Source organism: Camponotus vicinus, unplaced genomic scaffold (genome assembly GCF_025532165.1).
Source record: "Camponotus vicinus isolate PSW18456_S1 unplaced genomic scaffold, iyCamVici1.0 SCAF_12, whole genome shotgun sequence".
Taxonomy (NCBI): Eukaryota; Metazoa; Arthropoda; class Insecta; order Hymenoptera; family Formicidae; genus Camponotus; species Camponotus vicinus.
Window position 1 is genome coordinate 13,072,113 of NW_028141948.1, and position 22,240 is coordinate 13,094,352.

A 22,240-nucleotide genomic window follows, 5' to 3' on the forward strand; every position below is an offset into this window, starting at 1 on the left:
AGTTCTGAAGAAGTTTTCACGATTTCAACGAGTCGTAGTTGAAAGCTCATGAATGAACGGGCGGCAAGGCGAGTTTCCACTACACTCGAAACAACATATACACCGAGAACCCATTTCTTAGTGGAACGGGGGAGGACTCCCTCCCCTTCTCTCTCTTTCTCTCTTTCTCTCACTCCGCATTCTGAAACTTCCAAGTAGTAAAGTTGCGGCGGTAACGGCGCGAATGCGCGTAGCAAAACGCGGACGGCAGAAAATTAAAACGGTCGTGCCGCTACGCGCGCGTGCGTGCGCCGTGCGTACGTGCGTACGTGCGTACGTGCGTTCGTTTATTCGTTTTTCTTCTCCTCGTACATTTTTCACGCCAACTCGCGCGGGACAAGGCGCAAGGGGAGAAGCAAGGGAAAAAGAGCCGCGGGCAAGAGCCCGCTTCTTCCGAGATAAATTGATATCAACTTGGTGGAGGAGCTTCGCGGTATCTCGCGAATTTCTCACGAAAACGCGAGTACGTGTGTGTCGGACGAACAACGAGTTCGCGTGACGTCGACGACTATAACGACGTCGGCGAAGACCAAGACGACGACGACGGCGATGTAGCAAGGACGAATCGCGAACGTCGGTATTCGAGGCGCGGTACAAAGAGGATAGGAGAAGGTTGATGGAAAGGTCGAGCGGGGCAGACGAGAAGCGGACGAGTACGAGGGGGAAGAGGGACGGGGGGGAGGATGGAGGGAGAGACCGAGGGGGGACCCACCCGGGGGTCGAGGCGGAGGGTCGCGCGATTAATTCGCAGAACGGCGAAGGATATTCCCGCGGCTGGCCCCATATAAGCCTTCCCCCGTCCTCCCTACGTCCCTCGTCGCCATCGTCGTCGCTGCCGCTGCCGCCGCCCCCGCTCCCGCGTCTCTCTCGCCTCGCCTCGCCTCGCCTCGCCTCGTCCCGTCTCGCTTCGCCGCCGCCGCGGCTCGTCTCCCCCTCGTCGCTTCCCCCCTCGCGCGCCACCGTTTCTCTTCTCATCTCCACCGGTGTCCGCGGCATTAGGCGTCGATCTACCGAGATACGGAGATCGAGCCGGCGGAGAGCGGTGGTGCGCCTCTGGCCTCGTCGATGCCAGGCACGTCTGCCTTTTGGGGCGCACCCGAGCACATATGTAGATCCTAGCGAGCACATACCCATCGCGGTATATAACGTGGGACACACATATATATATATATATATACATATACATATATATATATATATATATATATATATATATATATATATATATATATGTATGTATGTATGTATGTATGTGTATATATATATACCGCGGGATCGTATATACGTTTTCACGTCCGCGAACGCGCACATACGCGCGCACGACGTGGCTCGGACGACGTGGCGCGGTATATCTAACGTATATCCCCCTCGTCCCGCCCACTCCGGTCGCCGCCACCCCTCGCTTCGCGAGGTATATAACGTAGGTGTATGTACCGGCAGGCAGCCGTGGCGCGGTATGCTATGTAACGCGGTACCGGGGCGCGGAGGAGCGTTGCCGCGCGGTTATATACGGACGGATCACACGACGGTCGGTCGGTCGCCGCGTACATAGCGTTGGTCCCATGTAAAGGGCGGTAGGACCGCGCGCGCGGGCGATTCCGTCTCTCTCTCTCTCTCTCTCGCTCTCTCGTGCTACCGCCGTCGCCCGATATTCCCGTTCCCTCCCCCCCTACTCCCCCCGCGTGCCGGGTCTCCTCGTCTCCCTCGGCGCGCGGCCTCTATCTATCTCCCTCTCGCTTCCCCCTCGCCCTCCCCTCGCTCGCTCGCTCTCCCTCATCAGCGCGGCTCCCGCGAACCGGGGTCACTTATGTATATAGGGCCGACCCGACTCCACGGTCTCTCTACCTACCTACCTACCTACCTACCTACTCGCCTCGCGAACTCGCCTGCAGACCAGATCCATAGTTAATTACCGGCCTAATCTCTATTCGCGATTGCCCGAAACCGCTCGTAAATCCCTATCGGTGTGTGCGTGCAAAGCGCCATCGCGAACGCGCCGCTTCGCTCCCTCTCCCTCGCGTTTCGCCATCTCCGCTTCCGTCTCTTTCCCTTTTGCTCGTCGTGGACGTGTTTCGCACCGGCACACACGACACGAAAAGTGTATCTGTGTGTATGCATGTACATGTGTATGCATGTATATGTGTATGCATGTGTGTGCGCGTGTGTGTGTGTGCGCGCGCGCGGGTACCGGCGATTGTGGAACACGATGGGGGAACGTATACCGCAGGATCGATCTTGGCGATCGATCGCCGCGATATATACCGTTAAGAGAGAGATAGAGAGAGAGAGACGGAGAGGGAGAGAAACGACGAGATCGCCGAGTTCCTGGCTCGAGACCCGCGTCGCTTCCGGTCACGAGGAGAGAACCGCGGCGTCCAGCGAGGAAGCGCCCCGCGGGCATCTCTATCTTTCCTCTTGGCCGTTTCCTCTCTGCCGAGCGATACCGCGCCAAGCCAGGCCGCGTCGGTTGGTCGAACGCGACGTTCGATTCTTTCTTTCGTGATGCGCTCCGCGATCGCGCGCGAGCGCCGGAACGAGGAGGAAATAACGATCGTGAGAGACCCTCTCCGCTGTGGATTTCCAAGTCTTTCGCGAACCCGAGTCTTCTTTTTCTGTACCGTCGCAAAATTACGACGTGTGAATTACGTATCATTCTTTCCCCTCCCGGTGAATTAATTTGTACTCCATAAACGGTGCCTTCCAGCAAGAAGAGAGACGCTATATGTGTCGCATAATTGGACACAGTGTATGGGTGCTTGATGAGACAATTTAATTTTCGACATAATTACTAGTTCACGCGGATGCAAAGTCTTTTCCTCGATCTTAAATAATCTTAAATAAACATTATTTTTTAAGAATATTGATTAGAGAGAGAGATGGGGAATCTATTAATTATAATTTAAGAAAGAAGAAAACTGTCTTTTTTAAATTTAATTATATCGTTAACTATTTATTGTAATTTATTATAGTTAAATTTTTAAATAAAATAAATTTTAAAACATAATTTTTTAATATATAAAAACTTTTGCAAAACAATTTTTTAATTTAAACAATTTGTTGGTGGATATGTTTTAATAGAAAGAGCATGTTTAATGTCCTGCAAATATATAAAAATTTTAAACGTTACCAATAATCATAATTTTCGACACAATTAACTCGACTTTGTTTCGCAGCTGTGTGAGCTGTATCGTTGTAGGAAAGCATCTTTGTCTCGACTATGTGTCATATTTTGTCGCTTATGTTGTTTCCTGGAAAGCACTCTAAAGAGTTATTGGATATTATCGGAGTAAGAAGGAAATATTGTTTAAAAATTCGATAACTTTAATTAAGACAATCTCTCCCGCGTTATGACCGAAATGGATATCGACCAATCTCGTTTCGGTGAGACATTCTGCGACACATCGATCGAGATTCAAAAGGTGCTGAAAAGACGCAAAATTGGATCGCGTCGGTGAAGAAAGGCGCGGTTTTAACGAGGAAGTGCTCTATCGACGTCTCCTCCAGCTTGTCCACTATCGCTCCACAAGCATGAAGAATCTGGGCGTCAACATATCCGAAGCTGCGATTCGTTGAAATACCGAAACGAGAGTGCCGTTTTGACATTTTTCAGAAACAGACTATTAAAAAATTAGTCTATTCATCACGTGCTATAGAGTATAGCGTGCTATAAAGTATAGCATCGTAATAGCTAGATGTCTTTGGGCCTGTTCTTTTTAGCTGCACTGCTGCACTAGTGCAATTAGAGTAAAAGAAAGTATGTTTGTCTCTTTCTAACTTACTGCACTAATGCAGCGGTGCAGCTAAAAAGAACAGACCCTTTGTTTCGATACAACGGAATTTCTAGCTTTTGAAATTGTCCAATAAGCTGTCAAATATATAATTCCTAAGCCGTTGCAATGTTCGAGACATCATTTATCATTTTGTTTTTTTTTTGGTTATAAATCATTCACCAAAAGAATAAATAAAAATCCCTAAAAATAAAAAAAATAACGAAAAGTCTCTAAAAAGAAAATATTTTTCGATCACAACTGTCCGAGTAAGAAACGTCTCTTTATTGTCGAGCTGTTGTTAGGCTGTCATTAATCTCTTTTTTTCTTTTGAAAAACAGAATCGTTGAATATAAATTTAATTTTTCTATAAAGATAACTTTTTTGTAGACATAATTTTTATAAAAACAATATAATGTATGTAAGATATTTTAAAGTTGAACACATTTAATAAAAAATGTTATATGAACGTTGGTATATTAAAAACTCTGTATTAAAAATTTTTAACAAAGATATTAAATATAATAGCGGATGGCTATTGATATGTAATAGGGTAAGAATAAATTGATGATGTTTCTCGAATTTTTTTATTCCAGCTATCTTTTTTTATTCTAATTTGATTTTTTATCCGTGAGAACCTGTGATAGCGAAAGTGTATCATACTTGCAATTAGTTTGACATTCGCTGAACTAAAGCAAGATATAATAAAAATTAAATTCATATAGCCCGATGAATTTAATCTTTCGATGACATTTTGAATACGGAATATTGAGCGGAATAAAACGCTTTTGGCCCAATGTTTATACAACATTTTTTTTCTCGTTTCTACATCGTATCATAGAACAAACTGACAGAGTTTATCGTTTAATATTGGAATCTCCACTATAACGAGAGGTAAATGTAGATTTATTAAAAACCAATAATATTCCAAGCAGATTTATCGCATGATAAATGAACCTGCGATCTTTACATGTATCAACTTCCCTCCTGTGATGCACTGGACATAACATTTTACATCAGAGAATGATTATAATTAGCATACGCTTCTATATAATTTCCAAAACAAACATCTCAGTAGTATTAAAAATTAATCATTGTACTCATCTCAATACGAATTAAAATACTTGTGTGACTTGGCCTATTGTGACGAAATTAAATCCGATCGTATTCCGCGGAGGGAATATACGATTACGAAATAGAAAATTAAGATTAGCTGCCGCACGAAAATAGATGGATCAGGGATTGGCGAAGGCGATCACGCGCGGTCGCGATGCCATTAAACTTGGTCGCAATTCGCTGTGTGAGAAGCCCACTCTTTCTCTCTCTCTCTCTCTCTCTCTCTCTAGCGTTATCTCCCCGCGGTTATTCGCCGCGAATTCAACGGCTTCTTCTTCCATGGTCACCGTTCGCTGCGGTCTTCGAATCGCTGAGCCATGATGAGGCTCAGGCGTCGTCGCGCTTCGGATTTTAACGCGCCTTCGTATAACACGTATTCCGGCTCTTCCTGTCCGCGGTGCTAACAATGCGCGATGTCCTGGCCAGGTATAGCAACGTAACTACGCAATTTCGCGCGTATACGAAATTCGAGCGGCGGAAGAAGGCGGTGTATGAAGGGGAGGAGAGAACCGATTACGACACATTGCAACACATTTGCCACAAATCTGATATCTCTACGTCGACCGTGACGCGTCTGTACGCTTCTCGATTGCGAGGCAAACCTGCTGTCGAAAACGTCTTGAGCGTTAATGTTATTGTTTTGAAGTTTTAATTAAAGGCTGTATTGGGGCGTCTAATAGAAACAAAATGCAAAATAGAATTATTTACAAAGCTTAAGAGCTTTTCTGTTAAGCAGAACCTCTCTCCGACGGATGCCATATTCGTCGACTTTGGATATACTTATCCTTTCTCTCTCCTCGCCTATTGACTTAATTTTTTTTTCTTCAATTTTGCACTCTTTCATTTTTCTCTCATATTATTTTACGATTTTTTATAAGCAATGCTCTTTTAAAATAAGATGGCATTAGATTTCGATTGTATGTTTGACTGTAAGAATTGATCTTTTGATTTAAACCTCAATTAAAGATTCAATTAGCAAGTTGTATCAGATAATAGAAAAATTATATATAATATATATAAAAGAAAATATATTAAATGGATTGATTTTCTAAATAAATTTTTTAAATTAATCTAGCAAACTTCCTTAAATAGAAAACCAAAAAAATTTTTTAATTTAAAAAATATATAGACGCTGAAAAAAAACAGATCTTAACTGCTTTCAATATTTAACGGTTTTGCCCGTGCATAGCAACTATATACCATTTTTTACTCTAACTTTTCTTTTTCTCTTTGTTTTCACAACAAAAGATCACGTTGAAACAGATTATATAATAGACATTTTTCAGAAAACTGTTTAAACTGTCGAAATAAAATAATATAATGGCACGGCGAGCTATATATTTACTTCAATGAATTTCGGACAAAGCTCATAGCCAGTTGTAGTAATAAATTCTTTTACATGATACGTCCCTTTCGTTTTATAATACCATAAAATAACGTCAAATCGGTATTCGCCGTCGTTCATCTTGCGAGCTAAATTATTTTCTTCAAGACCATAATTAAAATATTACGACATGTTAGTTTACATATTATCATTCAATTAAACTAAAGTATGGGTCCCACTTTCGTTTAGTTTTCCGCACGTTGCAATTTTGAAACGGAAACGAAGAGTTGCTATTGAAAAGTGCGAAAAGCTATGCAATGCGATTGCGAAATTTATTTTTTTGTAAAATAATGACGTATTTATATATATATATATTTGACTAAATATTCATACAATTTTTCTACAGGAAATTGATATATTGACTAAGAAATTATATGCAATAAAAGATTTCAACATCCTATTATTTTAAAGTATCAAAATTTATCGAGAGAAAAAAAGGAAAATTCAGTCAAAATGAGTTGAAATGCACAATTTTTTTTCCAAGTTAGCTTCATTCTAGGAATCGTTATCGGTCCACGTCTATATCTGTAAAAAATAACAGTTTTGAAATAATCAGTTTAGGACAATAATTGTTGGTATAAGATACATGTGTGTGAGATAACAGTGTGCATGCTTTAGCAGACCTTTCAAAGCGACGTTTTAAAATAAGACGGCATTAGATTTCGGTTATCTATATTCGATTATAAGAATTTATTTTTGCCTCAATTAGAGATGCGATTAGTAGGATGTTAAATTAATCTGATTTATATAAAAGAGAAATTTGACTTGTCATTAAATATCACTCTGTATAAAAAAATATGTTAAAAACATTTCTCTATTAAAAAGTATGTGTTATCGTATAAGATTCATTTTCTCTCTATCTATTATATTATTTATGTTTTATTCACTCTTTGTTATCTTGGAGTAGATCGTCGCAGTGACGTGAACATCTTTCGACGTTGTTCGCGACGCGACGTGTGGCATATGAGTGAGAGAACAGGACGCCCATTACAGTAGGCGTGCATAAGACACGATCGTGCCGCGGTACCGTCATGCCTAATAAACTACTAGCCTGCAGTTACTGCTTTACTACGTCACCATCGTGTAATCGTCTCCCGGTTCCCTCTGGATCCGGAATTTTAGGCCCCGGATTGACAATTTCCCCCTCATCCCGCTCCCTCCTCCCGCGCATTTATCATCAATTACAACCCTTTCCAGAGTCAACGTTTTCTTACCGGCGATCTACAAATTTATGCGAGCCTCGAATACATGTTAATCGTCTCTTAAATACCTCATGATTTAAAAATCAAGCGATTAAGAACTCTCATGAATAATTCACGCCCCCTCGGTAACTCGTTTAGATACAGATAGTTCCAAACAATAGAGATACTAAGATGAGCAATTAATATGAGAACGCGAGAGCGATGAACACGGCGATATCGGCATATAATGCACGTGAAATAAGCAGGCTCATTTTACGTTTCGCACCATTTCGAGCAGAGTTGCGCACGTCCAAGATCCTTCTCCGATTAACGCAAAATTAGAGCGTTTCGCTCCTGTCGCGACTTAATCGCGCGGGGGAGGAGGACGGAGGAAAAAGTACGGGGAGGAAAATATTTCGGCGACGGCTCGTCCACAATTAGCCGGCCAACTTGGACGCGCGACAGGTGGTGCAATCTCGTTTAACTGCGTATCTCGCGCACGCACTGCCACGGGTTGTCGGTTAAATTACATTCTACGCGCCCTTCATCGTCGAGCGTAACTTGTCTGCCGAAGTCTAAGTTGGAAGTAGCGGCGTACGTAAGCGCGGCATACAAATTATCAGCTCCCTAGATAAGACGCGTGTCATCAAAGCGATGACTCGCTCTCGTCCTCTCTCTCTCTCTCTATCTCTCGTACGCCGTGCGATAACGTCGTGGCGCGGAAAATCCGGTATCCGGTAGCAAGCATCTGCCGCATCTCGGATCGTCGAGCGAAATAAAGGGACGAGGCCGTAACTGCGCAATATTGGACCCTTCGCGTTTCTGCAGCGAGCGCGTCTTTGCAACGATGTCGCCTCAAGTCGATTTTTCGCCGTTTAATAACAGTTTAATTACGTGTCATCTTTCTTAAGGATATTAAAATATCTCTCGGTGATTAGACTTTAAATGAAAATTCCCGTACATATTTAAATTTATCCCCTGGCAGAGCGCGCGGTCTAAAAACAGACGAGTTATAGGGCGTGGAGCGGAAAGATATTGGCGACCGGTATCGGACGGCATCGGCGTCGGAGAAAGGTTGGCCGCGTGGAATTTCCCTCATTGAGATTTTTGTATCTCGCAGGCGCGTGATCGGCACGTCAATCGATAGCGGATCGCGGTCATGATTAAAGGGGGATCCGCGGTTCTGGGGTGTTGGCGACCAATTAGAAACCGAGCGGAAGACCTGTCGTGACTGACCACGCTACATCGTCGAGACGCTGCCTTCCAAGAGGCGCCCGCTTCTTTATTTTCTCTAGCCTATCCTATTCTATCCTATCCTATCCTCTCCTCTCCTCTCCTCTCCTCTTTGTACAAACGCGCTTGGCTTTCGTAGTCGCTTCGCGAATCAGGAAGCCGCGCATCGTGGCGTAAAAACAGGCGTTACACATCGAGGGTTTTAAGCGTTTCGCACGCTTCTATGGAGAAAACGCCCGAGAGATTACGCGAGGATCGCGCGAGATCGCTAGATTAATGGCTAAGTTTAGCGCGCATCGCGAGACTCTCCCTCTTATCTTTTATCTCGCGGGAAAAATCGCGAATATCTCGTTTTCTTGCCGCAAATCTTCCGGAAGGATTCCGCGATTGTTTGAAAATTGAAATCAAATCGCGGTATTAGATGGAAAGTGGATCAGGTTGCCCACTCAAATCTTGTAAAACGATTCCACTGAAGATTCTCTGATCTTTCAGGTATTTTTCTTCAAAATTCCAAGTAAGGAAAATATTTTAAGGATTTTTTGAATTTTTTAAAATATGCATTTTTTTATGTTTTTCGCTCATATGAAGAAGAGAAACATGCAGCCACTTGAGTTTCAAATGCTAAATTTGCAAATAGCCTTCATAAACATTTTTCATTTCCAAAATATTTTCATTCTTTATCGCTATAATTATATTGATTACTTATAATATAAGAGCGAAATGATCTACTAGTATAAATTAAAAAAAAATTTCCCAATCCCAATAAGATTCCAGGGAGGTTCCTGATTTTCTCAAATGCAAAAGAAACCCCCCGAGAATGACAAGTTTTCCATGTTTTTTCTAGCGAGTAGATACCCTGAAGATGACAACCAACTGGGAATTGTAGATTTGTAAATGAGCAGGAGCAAATTACTGGAATTCCCCGCCTAAACGTACGCGAGTCGATTCACAGAGCTGACTGAATCCTTGGAAGAATGGAGATTCTCCAGAGAGAGAGAGAGAGAGAGAAGGAGAGAAGGAGAGAAAGGAAAAAAAAGCGTAACATAATACGTTTTTTCGCGCGCGAGGCGAGTCGCCGGACGCGCAACTATCGACTATAGGACAGGAAAGGAGAGAGCGCGAGCGAGACGGGGAAAGTTTCATTAGGGCCGATTTCGTTTCAGCCGCCCTAAGCCGTGGGGCGATCGAAAGCTCGTCCGTTCGTCCGCGCCGGGTTTCCAGCTGGGTCTCTCCCCTCGTTCGTTCGTTCGTCCTCTCGTCGTTCGCGCACTCCCGGCGTCGTCCTTCCGCCCGGTCGTCGCACTGTCGCGAACATTTCCAGGCGCGCGGCGATTTACGCGGCCATGGGAAACGCGACGGACGGACGGATGATCGGGGCAACGCCTTTCGCCGATCGGCGCCGGCCGAGAGAGCTGCCTGGGTCGCCCGTTCTCGTGGAAACGCCCGAAGCGGACGACGAGACGTATAGTGTGTCGTCTGACCATCCGACACCGGAGGAGAGGAAAGTATACATCGTCGTCGCGACACCGCGCTAAATAAAGGAGGCACCGTCGCGACACCGTCAAATGAAGAATAGAAACGTCCGCGAGACGATCCGACTTAATTTTCTCATTATATCGGGTAGATCTCGAGCGGGTTTAAAGATCGCGATTGTCCAAAATTTGCGTGAATTTTAATATTTTCCAATTCATTTTTAATGAATTTATTTGTTGCTTCTTGAAAAAATTCTGCGCGATCAAGCATTGATAATTCTCGAAAGTGATTGACTTAGTTTTATTTTATTGAATTTACGAAAAATGCTTCGATCTCATGTTCATGTTTTCATGAAACAAATTTTTCTTAGTTTCTATTATAAATAGGAAAAAGAAATGTCATTAAAAAAAAATGTCAGCTTATATTTTTTAGGGGATAATTTTGTATATACTGTAAAAAAATATTGCAGAATTAACACAGTAAGTGTAGAATTAAAAATTGGACAATGTAAGTGTAAAATTACACAATATAAGATTATATCATATAAAAATATTATGTTTCCGTTATTTATAATATAACTTTTTACATTCATTGTTTATACAATTTTACATACTTTTTTTTACAATATAAAAAAAAAGAATATTGCCACAAAATATTTTATACAACGTACTAGTATAAATAAAAACAATATATTTTGATTTTTGCAGTAATTGTATACAAAAATCCATATAAAAATATTTTGATAAAAGCACTTACAATGCAATATTCTCTTTTTTTTATAAAATTACGAAAATGGAGTGTTCGAATTTCTCTTTCTTCGTTCATATTTATAAAAAAATATTTCTTTTATTGAGTGCGAGAGTGAGTGTTGTAAAATAATCATAAATGGTTATTAATATAACTGACTGACTCGCGTGCATCGATATCATGCATTTAGAAACAAGGATAAATTTATAAATATTATAATTTTTAGTAAGAATGACACTCACTATATATTGCACATATATATGTTAAAAATATAAAAACGTATCTATAATATTTCGATTAGAACGGCTATCAAAATGTCGTTGTTACTGATGGGTAATTTTATGTAGAAATATATTAATTTTAATGTATACTGTCAAACATAATAATTCATCTCATTATTAAAAAATTATTTTATAACATTTATAAAATTATAACATTTAATTCCTCCACAATTGCAACATAAAATTACTTGAAATTATTCAATTGTCGTCAACATTTGCGTTCTTTAACGCCAACCCTTTGCCAATGAAAGAAGCAACGCTTCGCATAAATTTCGTCTCGATAAAAGCAAGACCGACCCGAGGGTTCTCCCCAACGCGAAGGCAGAAACTATCGCGAAAAACCGTCTCACGACACAACGTGTGCGAGCATATTTTACTTGGCGCGATATTATTACCTGAAAAAAAAAAAAAAAAAACCACCATCGCGGTCGCATCGCGAGCCGCGCCGGCAGCGATCGTTCTCGCAACGCGCGCCACTTTCCAGCAATTATCGAAGCAACGGAGCCTCTCGGTGCGGAGATCCCACACCGACTTCAATTTGTAGGCTGGCATTAATTCAATTGCCCCGGCGACAGTTACCAAGGTGGTATACGTGTGGGCGTTTTATCGCCTCGGTTATACCCGTACGTCTCCTCTACGCACCCTCTCTCTCTCTCTCTCTCTCTCTCTCTCTCTCTCTCTCTCTCTCTTTCACTCTAGCGTCTCGCTTCTCTTTCCATCGCGTGCACCTCTACCTCACGGTTATCGTTCTCCTCCACGTTGCCGCCGAGGCGCGATCGTCCGTTCCGCGTTCCACGTACATCGCCGTTTCACGATACCCCTCGCGATGAAAAAATCATCGGCAATTGCGTGTTGCTACATTGTGCAAATTCGCATGACGGCGCCGGCGATCGCCCGTAGCGGCAATTATTATCCGGCTCCTCGCGCGACGCTCTTCTCTCTCTCCATCTCTCTCCTGCCTCTGTTCTTTAACTTTCGCAACACCGTCTCGGAGCTATCGGAGTTGAATAATTTCTAGAGAAGAGAGGTCAATGTCAAGTTGGAAGCATAATGTCGGCCCCCAGCTTCTCCACATTGAGCTCTCTCTTGATGTGTATTGTGTACGGCAATCGCGTGGATTTCGGTAACGCACATGTATGTGCGCGTGTATGCGTATACATGTAAAAATTCTAGAGTAATAATTTTTAACAAAATTTTTCAAACTAACTCTCTCTATGTCAGCTAGTCGTTGTTAAACTATTTTCTCACGTTGCCCTATATCCTTATCGTATTCATATTTTATATTAACTGATGTGTTTATTAAATATGTCAAAAGTAAGTATTTAAAAAAAGACAATTATAAATATAACAATATTTTTTCCGTAATTTCTTATGACAAACTTGATTCAATTATTATCGTTATTCGTATTCATTATTATAGTGACGAGATCTTTTTTAGTTTTTATATTTTGTCGCTGTCATAAGAAATTTTATATAAAAATATTACATCATTTAATTATCTTTTTCTATTATTCCATTTCGATGTTTCCTATCAACAGCGAAATCAAGGTTACGGAGCAACATAGAATGTTTTGAAGGAAATAAAGCAGTTTCGAAGAAAACTTTGTTATGCCAGTTCATACATACACATGTTATACTGAAATTCAAGGGGCCGATATATCTTATATCATCGCTTGCGAAACAGCGTATACAGGCTCGTGCGAATAGTGACGCGAAAATATCGAAAGCACGCAATAATTATATTGTATTAAAAAGTGAAATCGAAGAGAGAGAGAGAGAAGGAGGGAAAAAGAGAGAGAAATTATCCGATTAAATCCAAGCAGCATCTCGCGATGCGTCGCAATCGCTCATCTCTACTTTTCCATCTGGCCGAACAACGCCGGCGTCGCAACGATGTAATTGCCGTGATCGTAGGAATGCAAACAGCCGCCCGATCTCTTGGGAGAGAAGGGAGGGGGAGAGAACGACGGGCGAATCGTAGGAATTCCTTGTAAAAAGCCGCCGTGGAATTCGATCGCCGTGCAATTCGTGCGTTTTTCGCGAGCATTTGCGCCGTCAAATGAGACGACGGCCTCACGAGAGAGTTACTCTCTCTCTTTCTCTCCCCGCGCGACAAAGTTCGCCCTCGTGACAAATTGCGCGAGATTACGTCGGCCGGGTGAACGGTCCATCATCCGGATGAACCGCGATAATTTGACGATGGATAAGTGCATCTCGCCGGGTTGCCGCCCATCCGATGTAGTATGTAACGCGTAGATATCTCGCGCGATAACGTACGAGTGCCGTTGTAAAACAGCATCGCCAAATTTTGCCTGCTTTTCCCGCGTCTCGATCGTTAATCATTGTGTAATGATCATTGTGCATCATCACGCTTTAACCTAATTAACTATGGAAACTGTTGTCATTGGGTGTATTATTATTATTATTATTCTGTGCAATATATGATTATCATGTAATTACTTAACGTGATAATACATAATGCAATATAATACTATCTGAATCGGCACGATTTTGGGAATTTTGATGATTTGACAATTGTTTTAATTATGCGCAGCAAAATATAGTATAAAAAGCATTAGATTGTGGTAACTTTTTGAATCAAACTAAAACTTTCTTAAATGTGTAATAGAAAGTACGAAATTTAATTGTAAATATCATTCGTTTAAATCATTATAAACACGTGTATAATTAACAGATTTATCTAATATTTAATATTGACAATTAATTAATTATATCTATTAATTCTAATAAAAGAAAGTTTTTTATAGATATTTTTATAGATGTTGTCTTAAATTAAACTTTTTATTAATTCAAAGTTAAACGATATAAAAATAATTATTACAAATATTTTCAAAAACTTTGAAATAAACTCAGATTTAATAATATAAAGTCATCAAAGTAATTTAATTTGGCTGTTTCTTTCATGCATTTAATAATTCGATTAAGCTCTCTACAAGACTTGTTTGATTTTGAATAATTTATTACATAAAATTAGATAATAAATATCGATTAATTATCAACATTAAATAAATCTAATAAGTAATTATTTGTATGTGTATAAAACGGATTGGATAAATAATGCATACAAACAAGTTAATTTTGATTTTATTATTTGCTGTCCACTAAATCGTTCTAATTTGTCAATAACTCGCGAATCACCTGTCGTGTGTGTGTGTGTTTATATTTCATCATCTTCAGTGTTCAAGTAGTCTTCGAAAAAAAACTTGATATCTTCTTTCAAGTTATCGGAATCTCTCTCATGAAAACCGTTATCCGTCATAAATGGCTGTACACAAGGTCAAGGATGCGCGATCTATTGTTATTTGCTGTGACGCTGCGAGATATCATCGGAATTTCTTTCAGAAAAAGAGAAAGCGTTACAAATGATTTATCGTTTAGGTTGCATTCAGAAATTTTACCGCGTCTTTTTCTTTCTGCGTCTTTTTCTTTCTGCACCTTAGTTTCGGAAACATTGAAGTATCAAAGTGGAATGCGGTAAAATCGCTCGAAAAATTTTCCACCTTAAAATTTCATGATAAATGTGTGTAACATCTTCCATTTGGCAGGATTTCTTAAATTATGATAATGAAGTGCATAAATTTATCAAAGGAAAAACAAATTATACTAACGAGAATAATCAACCAATATATGATCCTCAGTAATTGATATATGATATGATATAGATAAGCAATAAATTTGCGATTTGCTTGCGCTTTTTAGTAACATGCATATCTTAAGAAATATTCACAAATAACTAGATAGAAATATTTATAAATAACTTTTCAAGTAACATATCTCAAGTCAAAAATACTTATAAATACTTTTATTTTCACAGATAAAAACTTAGAAAATGAGAGTTCTTCCGAAACAGCTATTGATATTAAGCTTTTATTTCTTAAAATAAAGAACATGTAAATATTTCTGATTAAGATATGTGCATGTTACTTAAAAAGCGAACAAAAGTAGCAAGCAAACAAAATTATCGCTTATTTATTACATTAAGAAAATTCTTGTCTGTAGATAAATTTAGTATTTTGACGAAAAAATTGCTAATTTAATACACACGTAAAAATATACACGGAAAAATACACATGTAATATTCACACTCTTATAAGCAATTTAAATAGACATACGAAAAGCGTCTATTTTTCATTTAATTTTTGTCTATTGATAAATTATCTACTGACAGTTTCGATAAGTGTCATATCATGAGTCCTAACAATAAGTTTATATAAATATAGGATATAGATTATCATAGAGATATTATTATCTAATTGCTTATAATGAAAATGTGATAGGTAGAAGATACAAATCAATAGGCAAACAATAAAAAAAGTTCACAGTTTGTAAAGTATCCAGGTAAGAACCAGTAGTAAGAAACCAAGCTTTAAATCAAATAACATTCTCCATTGGAAAACATTTATTTGATTGCATTTGACACATTTCAAGCAGGAGATGCTTTGTGACTACTGGAAAAGAAGCTAAACATATATAAAAAACAAGTCCTTTATAATAAGTATCAGTCCTTCATAATAAGTACTTTATAATGAGTACCGTACAATACATAATGCCCGAAAATGACTAAGGAACAATAGCATATTTTGACACACATGCTTAACAAGTATTAACTGTGAAATTTATGATACTTGCTGGGGTTTCGTATCTCCGAGTTATTGTTCACAAATATAAAAGAGACACGAGTGCAAAGTGACGAAGGAAAAGAAGAGAGACACGTGGAAAGGACCGGTGGCAGAGGGAGGTAGGGAAGAATGAGAATGGGACCGGTAAAATGAAAAGAGAAACATAAAGATTTGTCGTCGCATAGCTGTTCGTGCGGAATATTACGACTCGGTGACGTTTGTATTAGGACAGTTCCGCTTTAAAAAGAATACTTTAAAAGCCGGAGGGTTTATAACGGTGGCGGCTGGACGAGGGGGGGGAGGAAGGGGGAGGGGGGTATACAGCGGAGAACGGAGTATAGTATAGGGAAGGAAGAACTACATATAGAGGTGTAACGAGCAGAACTCAACTCACGAACTCACTCCCAGTTTTTAGTGGCAACTTGTTGCTCTATGCCCATTCATACGGCTCTAACTCCCATTACGTCACGTCACATCAACTTATAATAATGGTAATAGCGGGAGAGAGCGGCCTGCCGCTGCCGCGCGAAACCCGAATTCGAAACACGATTATTCGTATCTCCGCGCAGGGTCGGGACAAAACATTTCTTCCCCACCTCTCCTTCTGTCCCGTTCCCGTTTTGACAAATCGGCGTTAAACGGATTTACATACGTACGTTCTTGGTCTCTGTTTCGCGTATTTATGGATTTCGTGCGCACAAATGCGGCACAAATCGCGCTTATCCGATGTTCCATCGCTTGCTTTAGGGATAACTTTTCTCAAGGTTAAAAAGAAAAATATATTTAATTATAAATATATAAATATAATCCTATATTTCAACAGGATAAAATGTAATATCAAATAATAAGATGGAAGAAATATCGATATATCGAATAGCCGCATTTTTCTTTTTTTCTTTTAGGCCAATATTTTTGGATTAAAAATGACGTTAAAAATCTATGGATTGATTAGTCTGTTAGACTTTTCTTTTGATATATTGCGTTTATGTTTATTTGATTTATGATTAAAAAAGAAGAAGACGTACACACATGTCTATACGACTTGCTATTTTTTGCTTGTGCGTTCTTCATACATTATTTCCTGCATTAGAAATTACACAGCATGCATTACTATTTATTTCTTTATGTCATATATTATTTAATAAATCCCGAAATTGGAAAAAAATACATCTTTGCCATTATAGGAAGATATAATCATATATCAGATTCATATAAATATAACATGTTATATATGTATTTATAATCTATGGAATTAATTTAATCATAAATAATCATTTAAAATAAGCGTGTCACGACCGTACTCTTCATATGCTTCAAATTTGATATAAAACTTATATCTGATGAATAAAATTATCAAACTTACTATGATTAATTAAAATCTCTAACTATACCTTTACACATTCAAGCTGAAATATCACGATATTTCGAGAAAAATAAAATGAACATGTGTCTTTTATTTCTTTTCCAATTGCTTTTTGTCGTTCATAAATGAATTTCAAATTTAGAAGAAAGGTCAAAGTATAATAAATATCTACATTTCGCGAAAAATAATACAAAGGAAGAAAGACCGCCGAAATCCAATTTTTAATTTTGAAAAAAATAGCAGGTTTACAAAAGAAATATAAAAGGAAAAGAATGCAGCTGCATTTTCCCTTTTATGGATTTATAATACGAATGTACTTTTTACAATTGGTTACGGTTTTTATGACTTGTATTTATAGTCGCGCTTTTCTTCATTATCTTCTTCTTCTTCAATTGTTCATTTTGTTTACTTAGCCGCCTATCGCGCATTTCATTTATCACTGCACAATAAAAGAGCCAGAAATCTCTAGAAAAGAAAGGTCAAGTTATTCAGGTAGTAATTATTTAGGTAGGCTATAAAAAGAAATTGTCATGTTTCTACGATGGACAAAATTTCTTTTGTGGCGGCGTATTGGAATGAAATTTATCGATTAATTATTTGTTCTCTTTATTTATTCTTTTTTTATAGCTGACTTGTAAAACATATTCTAGAACGAATGGAAAATATTTTTTTATCTCCTATTTTGAATTATAATGCAACTTTAATGAGATTCTGATAGATTTGTGATACCATACGCGATTTTGCAATAGTTATCATAAATTTGTTGCGATAGTTGCATTTCTATCATTATTATTATGCTCATTAATAGACTGTAAATAAGTGTTTTCGATTATCATGGACAATACAATAATGTTTGAATTCTCATTATAATAAAATTCTTTAAAACTCTTCACTTTCAAAAGAAACTTTTTTAGCACATTTCATAGATAACAGTTTGTATTTTCTGAAATGCAAACTAATTTATATGTGCGTAAATAAAAAATTAAATCATATATAAATATGTCAGTGAAATAATAAAAGTATATTAAAAATAATAAGTAAAATAAAAGTATATTAAATTAATTATTCGTTTTTCTTTGAAATAATTGTTTGCTCGATATTGAAACTTTTCTCGAATTAATCATTGTAAGAATCATATCATTGTATCATATCATTATTAATCATTGTAAGAAAATATGTTTAAACGCACTAGCGTAATTTTGAGCTGTAACTTTTATCTCGTACAAGACAAGGCGAATTTGTTTTTTATTGAGTCAAAACATTTCTCGAAAAATTTTTTACTTCCACGATATCTGTTGAAACGATGTGAACAAATTTTTAAGAACGCTGAAAAATTTCACCGGCATAGGATTGGAATTATAGTTTACAATTTATCATTTAACTGTGTTAAGTCGTTCTGCATGGATATATAACAATGAGTTTATAATAGTTATTTAACGATATTCGCTATATTATATTTTCTCAATATTTTCTCCAGCTTCTCACATATTGCTTTATAAAATTGAAACATTAAAAAAATCAAGACACGCTGCAATAATTTTTTGAATGATAAGAAGAAAAAATAGCTATTATTCTTGGAATAATTAACTTGGGTTCTTTTTCGAAAACGCATTAACTGAAAAGAGTATCTTTAGACACGTGTAGAAACATTTATATCTAAATCTTAACCTACGTAAACATGCATAAATCTTTAATCTCTTGTTCTTTTGAAAATCTTTAGAAAACGGCAACTACTTTATATTTGAAATAAAACTCAAATTTGAATGAAAAACCGTGCCAGATTTTACTCTAAGATTTCGTGGTATTTTCGCCGTTATTATTCTAACATAAGCGTGTTAAAGCGTGCATTGCGGTCATAAATCACGAATAGAGCATGTACTATAGAATAATGTATACTTTATTTAAACTCGAAAAGAATCTAGTCTGCGAAAACAGAAAAGCATCACGTAGTTTGCTGTCATTTTATAAATTTTGAATGGTTTAAAAATGATTTTTTTAAATGGAATTATTCATGATATATGTCTGATTTTTGTGTAGTTTTCCTCACTGTTACTTTCTTTATCATTTAGCCATAATAAATTACCCTATCGTGCCTCACTATCCGATTAACACGAAATGATTTTTGATGATTTTCACATCGCGTTAATCGCATGCATTTCTTGTTGTCGAAATCAATAGTAGCTTTGTATATTATACCTTATAAAATTACAAAAAATATTATTCAAAAAAAGTATAACACTCAAAGTGCTCTGCAGAATAAAAGTAAAAATTAAAAAAAATGACAAAAATATGCAAATGTATAGTATGATTTCCATAAATCGAAAAAAAGTTTGATAACCGTGATGATTATTTAATAGATATATCTGCATATTTATTTTATGCATTCGCATATCTTCCGTTTTTTTCTCTTTTATACATACTTATATTCTATATCCTGCAATTAATGAATAAATATTATTACATCTTACTAATCACTTTGATTTTCACATATATTATAGTGAATTGACATACATTATTATTTTGAAATAAAATCTAAATTTAGATTAGATTATAATATTTCATGATTCACAACGTGATTCAAAGTGCATATGAATTAAGATTCTATCCACTATAACATGTGTGAAATCAAAATAATCGATGAGATATAATCTTTTCGGCAGATTTACCATGTTATATAACCCTCTCTGATTATATATTACAACGATGTAATCAAGTGCTTGATAGGCTAATAGATGACAATGACCGAAATAAGTCTTGATGTATAAAATTTGAGATGAAAAACTTGTACATGCATCCCATAATATGATAATTGTATTATATTTATCAATAAATGATATTATGAAAGATTTCATGTTAATATATGATAATTTTATAATAACGAAAATATCAAACAATCTGTCCAGTTTAGCTTTAAAATGTGCGATCCATATGTTAAATGACACCAGAAGTATTTCTATATTTTACCAGTTTAAGTCTGACAATGTTCCCGAGGAAATATATATGTTTTAAAGGATGCTAGTGTTTTACACTCGGGGACTGTCGTCTTAATAAATTGAGAAAACAGTGAAAATGGGAAAAAGAAAGATAAAAGCAATTCTTAAACTTTCTTCGCGTTCTCACTTTTGAACAAGTATTTTACAAACTAATATATACTTGATAAGGTGTTAAATTTAATTTTTTCTTTCTTATATACTAAAAAGAAAGACATTTAATTGCTAATGATTTCATAGATTTGAATAGTGCTTTTCGACTCGATTTATATTTCTCGAGATTCCTTTTCAAATTCCTTGTTTTTCACGTTATTCTTCTAAATTGTCGACGAGATGAAAAGAATAATGTTGAAAGATTGTTTTTATTGCATTATTACAATTACACTGTGCATGATCATCGTATGTTATTATTGTTTTTATCACTGAATTGTACATTTATCATTATTACAAATTTATGCGTTCGATCGTACGTAATATAAACTCATATGATTGGAATGTCATTGATATAAATGCAACGTAATTGACGTAACTGCGAAAACGGTTTAACTTATCGCTTCGTTACGCTTTTGAAATAGGTCATTCTGGAAGTATCAATGGAAACACTTTTACTTTCTGCGTATCGTTTTGCCCTCGGTGATTGACTCGTCTCTGCAATAACCAAAGAAAGTAAAACTTGGTAATGGCTTTCTTCTTTTGCCCCACAATTCCCCAACTTTACCGCGAGATTTTTCGCACAACTTTTATCCTAGTGAGAGTTCGCGATTCGGTACAGATGTTGAGATATTAATGTTTCTCATAAAATCTCTATTCTCGCTCATTGTGATCTTCAAAAACTTGTAATTTCGCACTTATAAAAAATTGATATAATCTTTGATAAAATGTAAGAGACAAATAAATAATAATATGTAATATCACATATAGCATATAATTATATATATATACACACAATATTAATAAATATTTGCAACTTTAATTGTTATAAGCACGTCATTTAAATTATTAAAAGTTACAAAGTTTAAATTATTTCTTTTACATACATTTTCAGCAGACTCACTTTTATGTTTGTCAGCGCGCGATTCATTTTTCGTATCTTTAAAGGAATAAATATTTTTTACGTACAGACACATAAAATATAATAAGGCGTAATACGATAACACATAACTAATAATCTCTCAAACGCAATGCGTATTCTTGTCTCGCCTTTCAATTACTTGTTTTACGCACGAGCACAGTGAAGTTTTAACGAATTTTTCATTTTATTTTTTTTCGAGATAACTACAAGCGCACTCGTGACCAGCGTGTCGATATATCACGATCGAAAGGGTGAGGGGGAGAGACGCATGGAAATTTTAATTAAGCATCGGGCACGCGGGAATCGATGCACACCCCTGCGCTTGCGGCTCGCGCGAAATGGGTCCCCGCGAGGTGTAACGTAGAACGTTTTCAGGGCCTCGGGCAGGGCAGATAGGAGGTAGTTAGCGGAGGCAGCCTCGTAAGATTTCGGTGTGGTGGTACGTGTACCTCTCATCCTGTCCATCGCGCCGACATTAAGCCCCCTTCATACCGAAAATCAACTTATTTCGGTAATCAATTCTCGCGCGCACGAGGATTATTAATAATGATGAAATATTCTCGAGATAATTAATAATTCTTTGCAACTTGTGATATAAAATTAAAAATAATCTTGTAAACTTGATGGTCGGTGATATCATTTACAAGAAAAGTAAATTTGAGATGTAGAAAAACGACAAATTTATTTTACACAAATTTAATAGAAACACGTCATTTTTTTTAGCTCAATCTGCTACTGCAAGAAATATTTTTTTTTTTTAATGAAATATATATTTTTTATTATATATATAAATTAATAAATACAATAAGTCGCGATTAATTTACTCTTGTAATTTTTCTCGATAAATACAAAAACATTTTGTGAGGCCTGCTTAAAGTTAGGTTGCCCACCCGCGCACAAACACACGCAAACGCGGCATCGTTATATACATGCAGCTCGTGTTGCACGTACTTG

The 22,240-nt window shown here is 37.4% G+C and overlaps 2 protein-coding genes across 6 annotated transcripts in view; one reads left to right on the forward strand and one right to left on the reverse strand.

The window, feature by feature from the left end:
• The window catches only part of LOC145963556 (dynein regulatory complex subunit 7), an 80,515-nt gene extending 70,034 nt beyond the window's left edge, over positions 1–10,481 (forward strand). The window contains exon 3 of the mRNA XM_083085630.1: positions 9,565–10,481. Within this exon, the coding sequence (XP_082941756.1) occupies positions 9,565–9,606 (42 nt within the window). The 3' untranslated portion in view covers positions 9,607–10,481. The remainder of the gene's footprint in view (positions 1–9,564) is intronic.
• Bili (FERM domain-containing protein 8 Bili) overlaps positions 1–22,240 on the reverse strand; it is a 94,362-nt gene that overhangs the window by 49,697 nt on the left and 22,425 nt on the right. Inside the window, exons 8-9 of one of the 5 annotated variants that reach the window (XR_014436198.1) lie at positions 21,269–21,304; positions 20,622–20,862 (exon numbers count right to left, since the gene is read on the reverse strand). The exons of 1 other annotated variant lie outside the window; for it this stretch is intronic. The gene's annotated coding sequence lies outside the window, so the exon portion shown is untranslated. Of the gene's footprint in view, positions 1–6,735; positions 6,832–17,539; positions 17,690–20,621; positions 20,863–21,268; positions 21,305–22,240 lie in introns of those variants that run through there. 3 more of the 5 variants (XR_014436199.1, XR_014436201.1, XR_014436197.1) reach the window with 3 other exon arrangements.